Genomic DNA, 17,027 nt, shown 5'->3' on the forward strand with positions numbered 1-17,027 from the left:
TACATTTATTGGAGAAACTTTTACACAGGTTAGTTTACAGTAATATTCACATTAATCAGTCTGTTTATATTCACTGCTATGTAACTAACCTGAGAACCACTGAAGCTACAACAGTTCAACTTTTAAAGAACAGTTCTTTTTGAGAAAAACAAGCATATCTGCCTCTCAGGCATACCGGGAAGAAAGGTTTGAACATGTTAAAGTAAAATGCTTCAATCTGGTGCACTTTAAGCAGAATGACTAGAGACTAGATCTAGGGGGTACAACTCCAAACACCCATATGAAAAAGATCGGTTTACATTTTAATAATTAAATAGGTATGTGAGCATAATACCAATAACCCATAGCCAATAACAAATACATGCAACGTATTTTATTTTTGTTGTTCATTCATATCTTATTTTATATATGCATATTTCTTTATCTCTCCAGTTTAAAACGATATGTCTGGATTACTGTCCTATAGTTTACATTGGAATGATTTCAAACCTCTTTTATCCCAATCATTATAAAGGAGAGCCTTGGAAATATGTGTTTACATAAATTGTGATCAAGCCGTTTGAGACCCACTGAGATAACTTAGACTAAAGTGAACTATCTAAACACTGAGAGTCCTTTACCTCACTGAGCTGAAGTTATCAGCCTCAGTCTGACTGGAGAGGACTCTCCTCCACATCATTGGAGAAGCATCTTCTTCTTCCGTTAAGAGCAGCTAGCACCAGATGCTAATAACAACAGCGCCGGTTCCAGTGCACCCTCCCTCTCTCACTCGCTCACTCGCACTTTGGCTGTGAGCTGCGGTTGCCAGATAAGCCAACATCCCCCATTTTCATCACTTGCAGCGCCCATCGTACAGGGCGAATGAAACGTGTAACCGGGGTGAAAAGAGTGTTACATTTACTTAATTATGAATGTTGTTGTTTTCCCTCCCAGAGCTGTCAGCGCAGCGCCTCCACAGACCTGGCGCCCTAGGCGAACATCTATAACGCCAGTGCGACGGGCCGGCCCTGGTCTCAGGTTACGCTGTAGGAAGTGTAGGTACAACGCTACATTTCCCGCCCCGCCGCAGTCATACAGTAGGCTACGGAGAGCGGCGAGAAACATTTCCTCAGGCATCGAAAAGCGGAACCGAAATCCACATGTCTAAATGATGCCGTTGGAATCGAAATGTTGGAACCGGTTCCGAACCGGAACCGGTTCTCGGTACCCAACCCTATTCCTAAGTGATGAATGAGTTATAAACACCAGGCGAATGCATGAACTGGCCAAAATATGACTGAACCATATTCTATACTGTTCTACCGGAGCCATATTTTTGCATTGGCATGATCTGACGCCTCCTGAAGCTGACAGCTGTTAATAAGACCGATGTAGCTGTTGTGATGGGTGAGCTGTCTCGTGCACCTGTCGCCGTGTCAAAAACTCTGAAGATCAATGTGCAGAGTCTGTCGCTTGTGGTGGAAATCAAACAGTCAGAGTTGTCCTTCTGAGTCTTTATTCATCTTTTGCAGATCCTGTTCCCTCTCTTAATCCTAATGTCCCGCTTGGTTCCTTTGATAATGGATGACTTTATGCTATGATTTTACTGCTCCGGCCCACTTGAGATCCAATTGGGCTTCATGTGGCCGCTGAACTAAAATAACTTTGAAGCCCCTTGTTTAGTTTAAGCAATGATAGCAACTGATGGCATTGCTCTTGTTATTAATGCACTTTGACAAACATCAAATTATCAATCCTAATAAATAAGTGAACATTAGCCAAGGTTACTAAAATAACTCATGTTCTCTCATTGCCTCTGAGAGGAGCTTGTCGCTCCTTTGTATTCACCTCTGCATGAGGAATGCAGATCATGTCTTATTGTCTGATCTTAATTGCTGGGTGAGTGATGTTGAGAGAGGAATAACATTAGGACAATTTACTGTTGCACTAATGACTCCATCACGACTTGCTAAGCATCCACAAACATCATTAGTGTTTGTTCATCTCGCATGAAACCATTTATAACATCATCTGTATGCATATTTCCATGTTGATCAGTTACTGGAGGTAGAACGTCATTGTTGTACAGCGTGTTCTGATTAAAGGCTCGTGTCATCTTCCCCAGTGTCTACTTGACATTTGATCAGTAAAAGAGCCCCCCCCCCTGCTCCCTTTAATCTGATCATCTACAGCGCGAACACTGAGCAGCAGATTATCAGCACAGCACACAGATTAGGACTTTCTTGCTGTAATGGGTTTGAATAATGATCTCTGAAGATGGCTGCTCTGCTTGTTACCACAGAGCACAGGAGACGGGCTATAGATGTGTGGAAGGGTAATAAAGGGAACTAGATCTAATCCGTCCTTATTTGACACCAGGGTGTCTGTTCTCAGTTCTGTGTGCAGATGTAGATCAGGTGCTTACTGAATTGAATATGCTTATGGACTTCATTCAGAATGCACAAGTGTTTATGAGGAAGCTAAATATGGAGTTTCAGAAGGGAATGAAGGGAAACATTCATAGATGTGTCTTTGTTTTGCCCGGGGCGGCTTTGAATATGTCAACTTTAAGGGGCCCATGTCTAATCAAACCACATTTAACACAAGTTTCTCCGATACACATCAGAGTTCCCGTTAGCCGGTAATTACCGGACTACGACCGGTAAAATATGCTGAAGACCGGAAAATCTAAATCTCTCCGGTCAAAGTGTCCGTTCAAAATAATTTCCGTTTAGCGCAACACCACATCAGTTGCGCAACTTGCGCCATTTATGTGACAGACAAAAGAGTATGTGACAGACAAGAATAGTCAATTCTAATGTCTAACACGTAATGTGGAGAAAGAGATGTCCTGGATGGGTTGATTGTGCGTTGATCTGTTGGTAATGCCTCGGGGTTCCGGTGGGCATGTAAACAAATGCATAATGCTGCGCTATGCTTTGCGGCCTCACCCGGTTGCATAGCGACGCTTATTGTTTAGGTGTCTTTTAATAAGCAGGTAGTCATATCATTAGCTAGAACTAGCTGGATCTGATCGATATGGACATAAACGCGAGTGAAGTCTAATCTGACAGGAGAGAGAGAGAGAGATCAGCCGATTGTCGAACCTCAGATTGAGGAGGAACAATGCGGATTCCGTCCTGGTCGTGGAACGACGGATCAGCTTTTTACTCTCGCAAGGATCCTGGAGGGGGCCTGGGAGTACGCTTATCCGGTCTACATGTGTTTTGTAGACTTGGAGAAGGCGTATGACCGGGTTCCCAGGGAGTTACTGTGGGAGGTGCTGCGGGAGTATGGGGTGAGGGGGTCTCTACTCAGGGCCATCCAATCTCTGTACTCCCAAAGCGAGAGCTGTGTCCGGGTCCTCTGAAGTACGTCGGACCCATTTCCGGTGAGGGTTGGCCTCCGCCAGGGCTGCGCTTTGTCACCAATCCTGTTTGTAATATACATGGATCGGATTTTGAGGCGTAGTCGTGGGGGGGGGGGGTCTGCAGTTCGGTGGACTAAGGATTGCACCACTGCTTTTTGCAGATGATGTGGTTCTGATGGCTTCATCGGTCTGCGACCTTCAGCACTCACTGGATCGGTTCGCAACCGAGTGTGAAGCGGCTGGGATGAGGATCAGCACCTCCAAATCTGAGGCCATGGTTCTCAGCAGGAAACCGATGGACTGTCCACTCCAAGTAGGGAATGAGTCCTTACCCCAAGTGAAGGAGTTCAAGTATCTCGGGGTCTTGTTCTCGAGTGAGGGAACAATGGAGCGTGAGATGGGCCGGAGAATCGGAGCAGCGGGAGCGGTACTGCAGTCGCTTTACCGCACCGTTGTGACGAAAAGGGAGCTGAGCCAGAAGGCAAAGCTCTCTGTCTTCCGGGCCATTTTCGTTCCTACCCTCACCTATGGTCATGAAGGATGGGTCATGACCGAAAGAACGAGATCGCGGATACAAGCGGCCGAGATGGGTTTCCTCCGCCGGGTGGCTGGTGTCTCCCTTAGGGATAAGGTGAGAAGTTCGGTCATCAGGGAGGGACTCGGAGTTGAGCCGCTCCTCCTTCGCGTCGAAAGAAGCCAGTTGAGGTGGTTCGGGCACCTAGTTAGGATGCCACCTGGGCGCCTCCCTAGGGAGGTGTTCCAGGCACGTCCAGCTGGGAAGAGACCAAGGGGTAGACCTAGGACCAGGTGGAGGGATTATATCTCTTCGCTGGCCTGGGAGCGCCTTGGGATCCCCCAGTCAGAGCTGGTTGATGTCGCCAGGGAAAAGAAAGTTTGGGGCTCTCTGCTGGAACTGCTACCCCCGCGACCCGACCACGGATAAGCGGGAGAAGATGGATGGATGGAGAGAGATCAGCTGCTGCTGACGAGTCGACACACTGCTCTGCATGATCACATGCAGCGGTGAGCGGAACAAAACACACACCAGGTTAGAATAGAACACGTAACTATTTTAATGACCTCTCAAACTACCGTAACTAGTTATAGATATGTTTAGTTTCACTGTCGGGTCACTCATTACTGGATCCGCGAGCTGCATGATACTCAATAAAACTCAAAACTTCCTGCACACATTTAGCATGGAATCTTCTTCTACGCCATCGTATTTTACATTTTCCCACGGTTTTTACGACACCGCTAACGTAAGTGAGCGGTAAGATTTCACTGCATCACACATAGGGTTGGGTATCGTTTGGATTTTAACGATTCCGGTTCTGCTTTTCAATTCCGGTTATTTTCGGTTCTCGATTCCGGTTCGTTGAGAGGGTAAAAATAAGTCCCATGACAAACTGGGAGAAAAATATATTTATGAAAACATTAAGTCAAATCTGTATTCCTATTTACAAATCACTTCATACCGTTGAATTTCTTACGGTTATTGAATACAATTATATAAAAATAATCTCTGCATTGTTTAGTTAGTTCTAAGTGGTGCAGTTTGAGAATGTACAATTGGCCCAGTCTCCTCTGATGTTACACTGCAACCTGCCTGTGAGACAGAGTCCAACCACACATGTCCAACACATAGGCCTAATAATAATAATAATAATACATTATATTTATAGTCTATAGACCTAGCGCTTTTCTACAACTCAAAGACGCTTACACATGTCCTGCAATACACATGCTGCAGCTGCCCAGCTGCTCACTGTTTGTAAAAGTAAATAAATAGTATTTTCATTTCAATAATGTACTTTATATACCCTGCTTCATTTATAAACAATACTGACATCCCTGTGCTCCTCCGAGTCTGGGGGTCCGGGGATGTGAGGACAGCGCGAGGACACAGACAGGGAGGCTGCTTCACTTCATAAAAGGAAATGGCGGTCAATATTAACACATGAGCTAAAATGCTTAATAACCTTCATTACGTGTTAGAGAAAGAACATAAAAAAGTTTGACAAAGATGAGGCTGTTAAACGGGCAGCGGATCTGCTGTGGAGAGAGAGAGAGAGAGAGAGAGAGAGAGAGAGAGAGAGAGAGAGACTCCTGTCCTCACAACTCTTAATAATCCCGGTACCGGACAATTGTTATTTGTTCCTACTCGGAACCGAGTTTTGCTTCCCAACCCTGCCACTGTGCTGCACTTCCCACCCCGCCCCGTCTAACTGTACAGAAAGCGGCGAGATGCATTTCCTTAGGAATCGACAAGCAGAACCGAAACTAATATTTCTAAACGAACAATGGCGGACACGTACAATTTGCGAAAGAGTTCTGCCTTTTGTAAACTGAATTTATCAATAATTTGTCAATAAATCAGGGGGGAAAACGTCACTTGTCCGCCGGACATGTCAATTGAAAGATCTACTTGTCCAATATTGTAAATAACACGTCCCGGACAGTGGGACGTGTACTTTTTCGCACACTGTGTTTACAGGAAGTCGTCATTTTGTTAATTAACAGCAATAAATACTGCCGACCCATTGTACGACCTTCATGGCCAACATTTACATCTCAATTACATCACATGTGAGTGTTGAGAAGCTAAATAGACATTTGCAGTAAAGGTCAGGAGCCCGGGTAGCAACAGTGCTGCGCGTACATCCCATAAATATTAGTTTATATTATATTAGTAAATATTGGTTTCTGCTGGCTATTGTAGACTTTGGCATTGTTGGATTGCTACTTGTTTTTTAAGCGTTTGTACAGATGTAGCACTCCAGATAGGACTCACATGGGTGTGTCCCAGTCAAAAGCCCAGCGGATCCCAGTGGCTGGGGGTGTTGCCAAATTGCTAGAGGGCGTTGCCAAATTTCCCCATTTGTTCAATTACAGGATTTAACCATGAGATGGCGCTTCATTCATAAATACACAAAGACAACTGGGTGTTGTAGAACTTAGTCTGTTTGCAATGTTTGCAGCTCTGCAGTTGTGTTTGTTGAATACTGTAGCATTTAATCACTTATTTGTTATGGTTTTCACAAGCTACTATAATGAAAAAACATCAATGTTTTAGATCAAATACATATAGTTTGCTTTATGCAGTATATTTTTTGTAATATTGTTGTGTTTTTACACAGTACAGTATTGAAGTAAATCAATTTATACATTAAGATAAGATAAGATGGACCTTTATTAATCCCCGTGGGGAAATTCAGTAGTTCAAACAGCAACAGGGTGAGAGTGAAAAACAGGACAGCACAGATTCACACAGATTAATAAAATCAAAAATAAGATGAGCGATACAAATACAAATAATAATAATGAGAAACTATGTAATAAGAAATGAATACAACTAAAATATAATTATCATATATTATAATTAGTGCTGTCAAAATTATCGCGTTAACGGCGGTAATATTTTTTTTTAATTAATTGCGTTAAAATATTTAACGCATTTAACGCATGTGCAGAATGGCCCGCCCCATACGTGCCACCAGTGGCAGTGCCAGGGTATGGCTGGGGTAGGCTGCACCCATACCAAGAAATGGCTCAGCCCCACCATGAGACATGATGTTAAAGTAAGCAAAATAAAGTCTGCCAACTCGCGGAGTAAATTGCACAGACAGCGACGTAAGATTGATTTCAGTAGCCACGGTTTTGAAAACTTTTGTCACGTAGTGATCGTCTTCTCAATAGAACATCTTTGATAACGGCGTGGTGTTGTTGCAGGAAGTCCCGACCGAGAATACTTTTGCTGTAGTACAGGGGTGCAGATAACTGGTACGCAGGTTATGTAATCTGAAATGCGTACCGTCACTTGTGTCACAAAGCGCATTTGCGTACCGACGTACTTGTGAAGCTTTTCCAGAAGGCGTTTAGATCACCGGACGACAGAGTCGGTCTCCGTGTGCACAGACAGGGCTGCTGTTAACGTTGGTCTGTACAACGGAATTGTGCCAAAACCCCCCCCCCCCCCCCCCTTCACTGGAGAACTGCGCTAAAACAGCTGATCACAACGTTCACACTCTGTGGTCACGAAGTACTCCACTAGCCAGGCTTGGAATTTCGTCATTTTAGGGGCAAGGCCATTTGGCCTTCCCGTTCACATTTTTTTCAAGGGCACAAAGGCCACATGACAGGGCACAAAGGCCGTTTGGTTAAATTACGCTGGTTTTACTGGTTGTACTTTTAAAATGTATTCAGATACAGAATACATGCTCTAAAATGTCATTTGTAACATATTCCGTTACATTACTCCATCTAATTACCGTATTCTAAATACTTGGATTACATCAGCGCTGTTTTACATTTGATCAAGTGTGAATCAAGCTGCTATTTCAGAGTTTGAATCACCCACATGATGCCAGCAAAAACCCACAACTTAATTATAGGATAAACTGAAACATTATGCATCATCTCACAGAAATGTCAGAATTTTAGTTCAAAAAGCCCAGAAAATCATATGAGAAGGATTCCAAAAGTAACCCCTACAATTCCTTCAAAGAGAGACGTAGCCTCCTAACTAGTGATGATAGCTCACCAGCTATCGCTAGTCAATCAACATGATGGAAAAGTGTAGCACTAACGTCAACGCCAGTCGTTTTACAAATGGCTGAATGAATAGCAATAGTGTTTCTTAAACGTATATGTTAAGTTCAGCCATAAACCACATAAGTCAGTCATGTATTATATCAAAACCGCTTGGCAAGAAAAATACTAGATTCAAAGGTGATGGCTATCTGCTAGCTTGTAGAAGCAACACTAGATGTAGACCCCTTGAAGGGAAGACGTTAGCGCTATCCAAACTAGCTAGCTAGCTATCGCTAGTTTTCATGACAAAATGTACTAACGAGTCGACTTTAAATAGGCTAATACAATGGTAATTACCTATCAATAGTACTTTCTATAAACACGTAAATGTTAAGTCCTTTCAAATACTATCACATCATATCAAAACAGCTTGGTCCGCTTGCTTACCTGTGCTTCTCTTGCTCCCGCGGCTGAGGAGGAGGCTGTCGGGCACCTACAGGCATGTCTGACGGTACAATAACAGCGGGACTGCGCGCACTAATATGACTTCACTCGCGTCATTTACACGGCATGTCTGACGGAACAATCACAGCAGAGCAATCGCTCTGATCCACAGGCACGGGACTATACTACTGCGCGCACTGGCGCGCACTGGCGTTATTTACACTGGAATTTTTGACAGTGGCACAAAGGCCACTTTGGCCGTGAATTGCATTTTTTTCACAGGGCATCACGGCCAAAGGGCAGGGCAACGACGGCCATGAAGTAGCCTACTCCCCCGTTGATATCAACACGTAATGAATTAAGACCCCGCGGTTTGATGATTGATAGGTGTGTGGGTTGTCTTTCATTTTGACACGCAGAACAATGTTATAATAAACATAGATACTGTATGTTAAATGGATATATCCGCCTTCTTTCATTTATCTTTCCATTCCCACAACAATATACATAAATAAATGGCATATTTTGGACATAGTTCGAATGGTGATTAATCATGATTAATTAATTTTTAAGCTGTGATTAATCTGATTAACATTTTTAATCGTTTGACAGCCCTAATTATAATGTATTGTATCAAGTAATATCATACATTAACCCCATTATAGCAGATGCCACATTGAATGGATGAACACATTTATGCATCAATAATTACAACAGAGTATTTCTAAATACAAGTTGTAAAAATACTTATATGTATTTAATATTAATAACATAATGATTCATTTCAGATGATAATACTTTTCAGGGTTAGGTCCGGTCTGACAGCGCTTAGCTCTCTGCTGCAGAGAAGATCACTGCTCTAAACAAAGTCAAAAATCCTACATCCAAACGAAATAAATATAATTAATTATGATGAATACGTTAAGTCTTGTTCATTGTTTTTCACTTTTATTAAATGTTTGATATTTCCGGCACAGACCCTTTCATACCGGCAATGCGCGATGGAAACAACAGAAAGTGCGACAGTTTAAATATGCCAGTGTTAATTTCGTCAACGAAAACTATGACGAAAAATGTTCGTCAACAACCTTTTTTACATGACTAAGACGAGACGATGACGAGCTAAAAATAGATTCTTGATAACGAAAAATATGACTAAATGTATATTTAGTTTGCGTTGATGAGACGGGACTAAGGTGTTAATGGTGGACTATCGGACATTCAAAATGCAGCATATTTTCCCCCAAGTGTCCATCTTGTCTGTCAAAATGAATCTTACGTTTCTAACTTGCAATATCATTATTTCCGCTCTCTTCACTCCAGAAGAGCGATCTCCCTGTGTGTGGGGGGCGGGGCCTAACAGACATGCTGCAGAGATCTCTACACAGAGATCTGCCGGGGACGGAGCGTTCAGAGAGTATAGAGACACATTTTGACTAAAAGTTGACTAAAGAGTAATTTTCCATCGACTAAAAGTTGACTAAAACGTTTTGAGTTTCCGTCGACTAAAACTAGACTACAACTACGAAGGATAGGAATAACGAAAATGTGACTAAAACTAATAACCATTTACGTCTAAAGACTAAGACTAAATCAAAAACAGCTGCCAAAATTAACACTGACATATGCAAACACAAACCTACAGACTGGGGGTTGGAAGATCACAGGAGGGGGGGAGAGCTGTGGAATGTGACCTTCCCCCTTGGGAGACTTACTCCACACATTCCGATGGCCAATTCGTTTTAAACAAAGAGTTTGCAGCATACAGCACAGGCAACATGGGGGGTGGGGGCTTCTCAAAAGATAAAATGCAGATCTAATTCACTCTCTCGACTCGCTGGTATCTCGAGCTGAGCGCTCATTGGTGGTTTTTACCCCGTGCTGCTGATGAAACTCTCCATTGGCTCGGCAAAAGTTTGTTGTTGTTTTGTGTTAGTTTTATGTTGCCACTTCCATTCACATTTTTCATCATTGTTCCACAATGTTTATCATGAAATTAATATCCATATATGTGACCTGCTCTATCGAAATCAGTCACATTGACCCGAAGACACATTTTGAGTTGTATACACTGCGGGTCACTGCTTATCGTTTTCATACTTTATATATCTTAGCATATTCATACACACTGTTAATACTGCTCTCAGGCTGCTAGTGTATTCATACCCCTCACTGTTTATTCATCATTCAATTCATTCTATATTTTATTCTGTAGATTGTGACGACGCTGAAGTTGGCTTCCGATTCAGAGCATCCGATTCGGCAGTTAAGGGGAAAGTTAAGGGACATTTAATTTACAGCGCTGAGCGAACAATCCTCCGTGTTTGAACCTCTTAAATCGCTGCATAGCCGATTTATCTGGACTGGATTATCCCACGGAGACTAAAGATTCTTTATAACCCAGTTTCAGATTTGTGAAACCTTTATTCTATTTGTGAAAATACAAACAAGGGAGATTTCAGTGCTTTTTTCACGTGTAGACCACATTAGACCAGGTCCTGATCTGAAACCACTAGACCTAGACTCATCAAATCTGGACTGGATTATCCCAGAGGGTCTAAAGATTCTTTATAACACAGTTTGAGATTTGTGAAACCTTTATTCTATTTGTGAAAATACAAACACAGGTGGAAGGCTGAGGTTGCCAGGATCAGAATCAGAGAGTGAACCTCCCAGCTGGGCAAGCCTTTATGCCTTCTTGTATTTTCCACAAATAGAATAAAGGTTTCAAAAATCTGAAACTGTGTTATAAAGAATCTTTAGCCTCGTGGGATAATCCAGTCCAGATTTGATGAGTCTAGGTCTAGTGGTTTCAGATCAGGACCTGGTCTAATGTGGTCTACATGTAAAAAAAAAAGCACTGAAATCTCCCTTGTTTGTATTTTCACAAATAGAATTAAGGTTTCACAAATCTCAAACTGTGTTATAAAGAATCTTTAGCCTCCGTGGGATAATCTCTGATTGGTTTACCCTGAAATGTTACCCCGCGTTAACCAATCATCACTCCTCTCTGGTCACTTTCACTTTTCCATGGTACTGTGAGAGGACATCGCTGTATTCGCCTGAAAGCTACATCCGCAGGGAGATTCGGTTCAGTCACATCACATAATGTAACGCAGTAACGCACCTATTTAAATCACAGTAACTATAACGGCGTTACTGAATGGGAATAGGTAACTAGTAACGTTATTAGTTACCGCAAAAGGTAGTTGCGTTACAGTAATGCGTTAGTTTGTAACACTGTCCCAACACTGGTAAACACACAGCTGATCACCTGAGAGCTGCCGTTTCATTCAGAGCGTTTAAAAAAAAACGACGGTCTGATTTCAACAACTCAATGTGTGATTATTGTAGCAGTAATATTAGACACTAATACTACAGTAAACTATTAACACTGTACATATTATTATTTGCCCGTGGGATTAGGATGATCGGTAGTGAGAGCCGCTGCATTTTCCTCCGGTCGGATGTGATATAAAAACAAAGCGATTATTGTTGTTGTTGTAAACTCACGTGGATTAAATTTAGTGCATTCATTTCAATTCGCGAACATATGATACATTAAATGATCGTGAGGATAATGATTGAAAATCGTTTGTTTGAGCCGGGCTGCATTTCCTGATCTAAAAACATAGCGATGGTTTTGTACTTACGGTTTTGCCAACGTGAATTAAACAACATTATTTTGTTAAATAAAAACATGGTGATGTTTTGTAAATGATTACATGTCTCTTATTTAGCACAGAATATGATCCTATCCGTGACATATGGATCTTAACAAATATCCGATCAGATACCTGTAGATCTATCAGCTGTTTATTTCACATGAGTTCCAGTGTGGCAGCTTTTCACGGCTCCCCCTGGTGGATCCATGATCCATTGCAGCTGGTTTCATTAAAATGACATTTATTTATCAAGGGGGCGTTTCAAGTCCTGCGGGGGGGTTTTCCTTTTCAGCAGGGGCCCACCCCGTGCAGATCACGGACCCGCACGGGTAGGCGTCTGAAATGAAGTGCTACATCTGTAGTGTAGTCATAATTATAGGTTTTGGCTGTGTGATCAGAGCTAATTGACTATAGATACTCTTAAATAAACTCTATCATACAAACAATTAGACTTTGACTTGTATGATATGAAAAACTATTGTCCCAGATTCTGATTTGTTATTCATTATGGATGTCTTGATGCTGTCTGAAGCCTCTCCCCCTCCTGTGTCTGCAGTGCATCCTCTCTCAGCCTAAGTTCTGGGCTGTGGAGGTGACCGCTCTCTGCCTCAGGACCAAACTGGAGAGGGGCAACTCCCGCTGTGTGGAGAGAGCCATGATGCAAACTCAGGTGAGGAGGAGTGTGGGATACTTTATTTATTTATTGCGATTATTTACTTTATTATTTGATAATACTATGATTTGTTGTTGTTGTAGAGTTTCTTTAATTATCAGTTTATTTATTGTCTCATGTGGGCTTATTAACAGACCCCTCTTCAGAATCTCAGCTTGTTTTCCTGTTCCAGGCAATAGTAGATCACTTTGAAGACCGGAGCTGTTCTGGGACTGAGCGGCTAAAGGCCTTCTACTTCTGCCAAGCCCCCCCCAGATGGGCTGTCCAGGTACCACACACTTTAAAAAAAAGTTTTTTTAATCAACAACCAATACAAATTAAACACTGAATGAATTTCTCTTTGAATCTGGAGTCATCAAATGTGCAAATAAGTTGTCAGCTAAGCTAAATGAGAGCTAACATGCATGGTATGACTATTAACATGCTGATGTTTATAGGATATGCGTTTTACACTGCATTAGTTTAACATTTTGACATGCTAACATTTGTTAATTGGCACTAAACATTTACTACAGTTGAGAACGAAGTAGTGTCCTCTTATTCAGAGGCATGGATAGCTCAATAGGATGTCCCATTTCACAGATCTCCATTATGTTATGTGAATATAATGAATTGTATTGAAAAAAATAATAAATAGGATAATATTTTTTAAATGTTGTTACGGTGAACTTGGCCTGAATTAAGTTTATGAGGATATGGAAAGCCATGATTGTGCAAGCTATCACTGGCTTGATTTCCAGACTTTGTAAGTCAACACAATCCATATGTGCACGAGGTGAAGATGTACTGGACGAGTTGACTAGAGAAGGAATAGGCTTAGAGGTGTGATACCGATGTATGATCAGAAACTGGCAGATGCACATTTTTTGTGAACATACCAAGTTTATGCAGGTGTTACTTGCTGCAGTAAATAACATTACACTCTGGTGACAACTATGACTGTGGTGATATATAAGAGTCGTTGCTCCTGTGTCACCAACAAAATAAAGTACTCATAAAATGCTATGCTAACTTAGAATAAGCAGGTCACAATAGATGGAACAATTAAATTATTCATTACATTTGTATTGTTAGCTGTGGAAAGACAATAAAAAAGGCAGTCCTACAAACTCTTTGGATACTGGGCATCTCTCTAGCAGTAGCCTGCACATCAACATGTGAAAACAATGCAGAATCCAAAGCTTAAACCACCTGCTATGAGTAGTTAGGATTTCTAGCTTTAGATTGGATAATCACTGTTGTGTTTGTGACAGTCTCAGTCTGACTTCACTTCAGTTAGACCAATGGACATCTTCAGATTACAGTGTAATCCTAACAGTTGCTCTGAGTGCACAAGGTGACAACTCTGAACCAAAACGGAAAAATGGGGATGGATGGAGTTCTCAGAGAAGCTGTAGAAACCACACCTAATGATATTTCCTGACAGAGTCTCTCAAGCATCATAACGTCTTCCAAGACTCTAACACGGCCCAGGCATGGTAGCAGAGTGAAAATGGAATCAGAATCAGAATACCTTTATTAGTCCCACAGAGGGGAAATGTACGTAGTTACAGCCAGACGGCTTCATGTTACATATGTTACATGCATTAAAAAAGTACTAAGTTATGATATAAAAAATAAATAAAAAGTTACATAATTTTCAAAACACACATTCCTGTAACAGTTCTTAGGATTTAGCAGCCAGGTGTATATATAGCACAGTTTTAACGGCATATATATATATATATATATATATATATTGCACATAGTTGGATGGTAGTTAACAGCAGCAATTTACACAATTTACAAAATACACATCTTGTAGCAGTTCTAAGGATCCAACAAGCAGTGAGTAGAGAAGGCAGTAATAGAAAGATGTATCTGTCAGAGAGATTGAAGAAGGAGGATAGAGGCAGAGATCAGTTGAGATGAGACATTACCCAGGCGGCGTGTAATAACTGATAACAGCAATAAAGATGGAATTGAACAGTCGCTATTGCCGCCTGAGGACGTGAAGGCGGATGATTGCAGATGGTTCCTTTTTTTTCATTTTGGGTAACCATGGCCTGCATGTGACAGAGCACTGAAGGCTTATTTATGGCTGGGATAGAGTGCAGTTTTCCTCTGTGTTTGTTTTGATAATTTTATCATGAAATTCTGTTTATTACTTCCTTTTATTTTAATGCATTCTGCATTTTTATACTTCGTCTTGCACAATTTAGGACTGTAAATACACAACATGTAGTGAAGTATACGTGACATGTCTTCTGATCAGGCAGCTATTGGTTTAACTTTATAGGTGTGTTATATAAACCGTTAAATCTTTTATAAAGTCACTCTTTTTAAGATACTAGTGATGTGCTACCATGGACAACAAGGTTGGTTGGCCGTTCAGTCTACTGCTTTAAATCAAAACTGCCCATATCTCTGTCTGATATTGAGTGGATTGTCGAAACAAAGTATCCTACCGATTCAGAAATACCTCAATAAATATTGGATGTATTTCTGTTCAATTTGGTACCGGCATTCATATCCCCCTCAGGGTGAATTGTAATACACTTTGGGGATCAGTAACTACGTTTATATGCACACAAGTATTTCACTATTATTCCTATTTTCATAATTGATGTTGGGCAGGTGAACGGCAAATATGCTTTTTAATATGCTTTTCATCCAAATCTAGCATTCTCTAATTAGGACATAGGCAGTGGCAGTTCTAGAACATTTTACATGGGGTGGCAATGGGGGGGCAAGAGGTCATGCCAGGGTGGCATGGGAGGGTGGACAGTACGTGGTATTTTATACTGTATATATAACCTATTAAGTGTTCTTAATTCACAATAGAAACAAGGTGTTCAGACAAACAAACTAAAATATAGTATAAAACAGCAGTATCCGCATAGTTTAGCAAATAAAGTGATCGATCTCCCAGCTAGCACTGTCTGTGTAGTATTTTGTAACGTAATGTCCCAAACAGCGACTGTCTGTTAAACGCTATCGATTCAAACGGCAGCGTTTTATTAATATTTTATTTCAAGCTCTCGTCCTTAGTAAAAACAAAACTTGGAAGGGGAAATGCTCCCAGGGGAGCTGATCCACCTTCAGGTGCTGGAAACAGCTCGGTCTCTCTGCAGCTGCGTGAGCCGCGGTCTGTGAACGCCGCTCCGCAGTTTAATGCAGGGCCGTAGCTGCATTTTTAACTGGCCTAAGATGATATTTAAAATGATTCACTTTTAATTAATGAAATGCTTGTTTTGTTGCTTGAGAAGCTTGTGGACATAGTGTAGGTTTGTTTCTACAAGTTACAGTTTTAGGGACACAAAAGTTAGGGGGGTTGGCTAGGGGGGGAAATGCTCTACAGTGGGAGGGGGCAGCTGCCCCCCCTTTCCCCCCGTAGATCCGCCCCCTGAGGACATGTGATATAAACATATATTATGTGTGTGTGTGTGTTAGGAGCATTCTTTGGACATGTATACTGAGTTTGGTTCATAGTATGTGTCTCAATAGAGTTTTAACCACAGTCCCCTTCCTGTGTACGGTCAGCTCTGTACAAATACCAGCTATAGATGCATGCTTAAGAGACAAGAAGAACACTACTTTTAACTACTATGAAAGACTGGGATATATATATATATATATAGGTTTATATACTTGCTGTATTTAAACAAATTCAATGATTTATGACCGGACACGTTTCATTTGACTTTTAAACCGTTCTCGGGTGTAGTTGGTGTTTCGTGCTTGCTAACAACTCTTATTTGCTAAAAGTGCAAAACCAACAGGTTGAAACATATCAAAATGTTTGCATTTGTATTCACATGTTGGACAAAATGTCACTCTGCCAGCATGCATATAGCCTAATGTCTCTTCCCTCCACAGAAACAGCTGGGCAGCCTGCTCACAGACCTCGGCTGCACCAGCTCAGCTCTGATCATCTACCAAAATCTGGAGCTCTGGGAGGACGTAGTGATCTGCTACGAGAGGCTGGGCCAACATGGAAAGGTACACACACATACACATCACACCCACACATCACACCCACAGAAAGACGTACAGTTCCAGCTACATATATCATTTGCCAAATCTAATGTCACAAGCCATCATTGAAGTGGCTGAACATAAACAGTGGCTGCCTAGCTAATGGTGCAGCAGCAGTAACCACATTATGAGCGCACAGAGTAGCAGTGATAGCCAGCCTGTGGGATTAGCTTTGATCATTTTCAGTTTGACCCTTTTTGTTGTTGTCTTTAGTGAAAGGCAACAAGGGAGCAGGCTTACATTCCTGCTGCAGCCCCAGATGGGTGTTGTGCTCAGTGTTTCCCACTTCCCACAGATCTGAAATATACTTGGGCGGGTGGTGGCAGCGGGCGCGGGGGATGCCCGA

General features: G+C 41.7%; 1 protein-coding gene across 1 annotated transcript in view; it reads left to right on the top strand.

Moving 5' to 3' along the window:
- LOC117441084 (tetratricopeptide repeat protein 27-like) overlaps positions 1-16,645 on the top strand; it is a gene marked incomplete at both ends in the record, with an annotated part of 30,454 nt that extends 13,809 nt beyond the window's left edge. Inside the window, 3 exons of the mRNA XM_034077281.2 lie at positions 12,548-12,661; positions 12,837-12,932; positions 16,523-16,645. Coding sequence (XP_033933172.2) covers positions 12,548-12,661; positions 12,837-12,932; positions 16,523-16,645 — 333 coding nt within the window. The remainder of the gene's footprint in view (positions 1-12,547; positions 12,662-12,836; positions 12,933-16,522) is intronic.
- Positions 16,646-17,027: the final 382 nt, after the last annotated feature.

The sequence above is a fragment of the Pseudochaenichthys georgianus genome, unplaced genomic scaffold (assembly GCF_902827115.2).
Source record: "Pseudochaenichthys georgianus unplaced genomic scaffold, fPseGeo1.2 scaffold_1463_arrow_ctg1, whole genome shotgun sequence".
Taxonomy (NCBI): Eukaryota; Metazoa; Chordata; class Actinopteri; order Perciformes; family Channichthyidae; genus Pseudochaenichthys; species Pseudochaenichthys georgianus.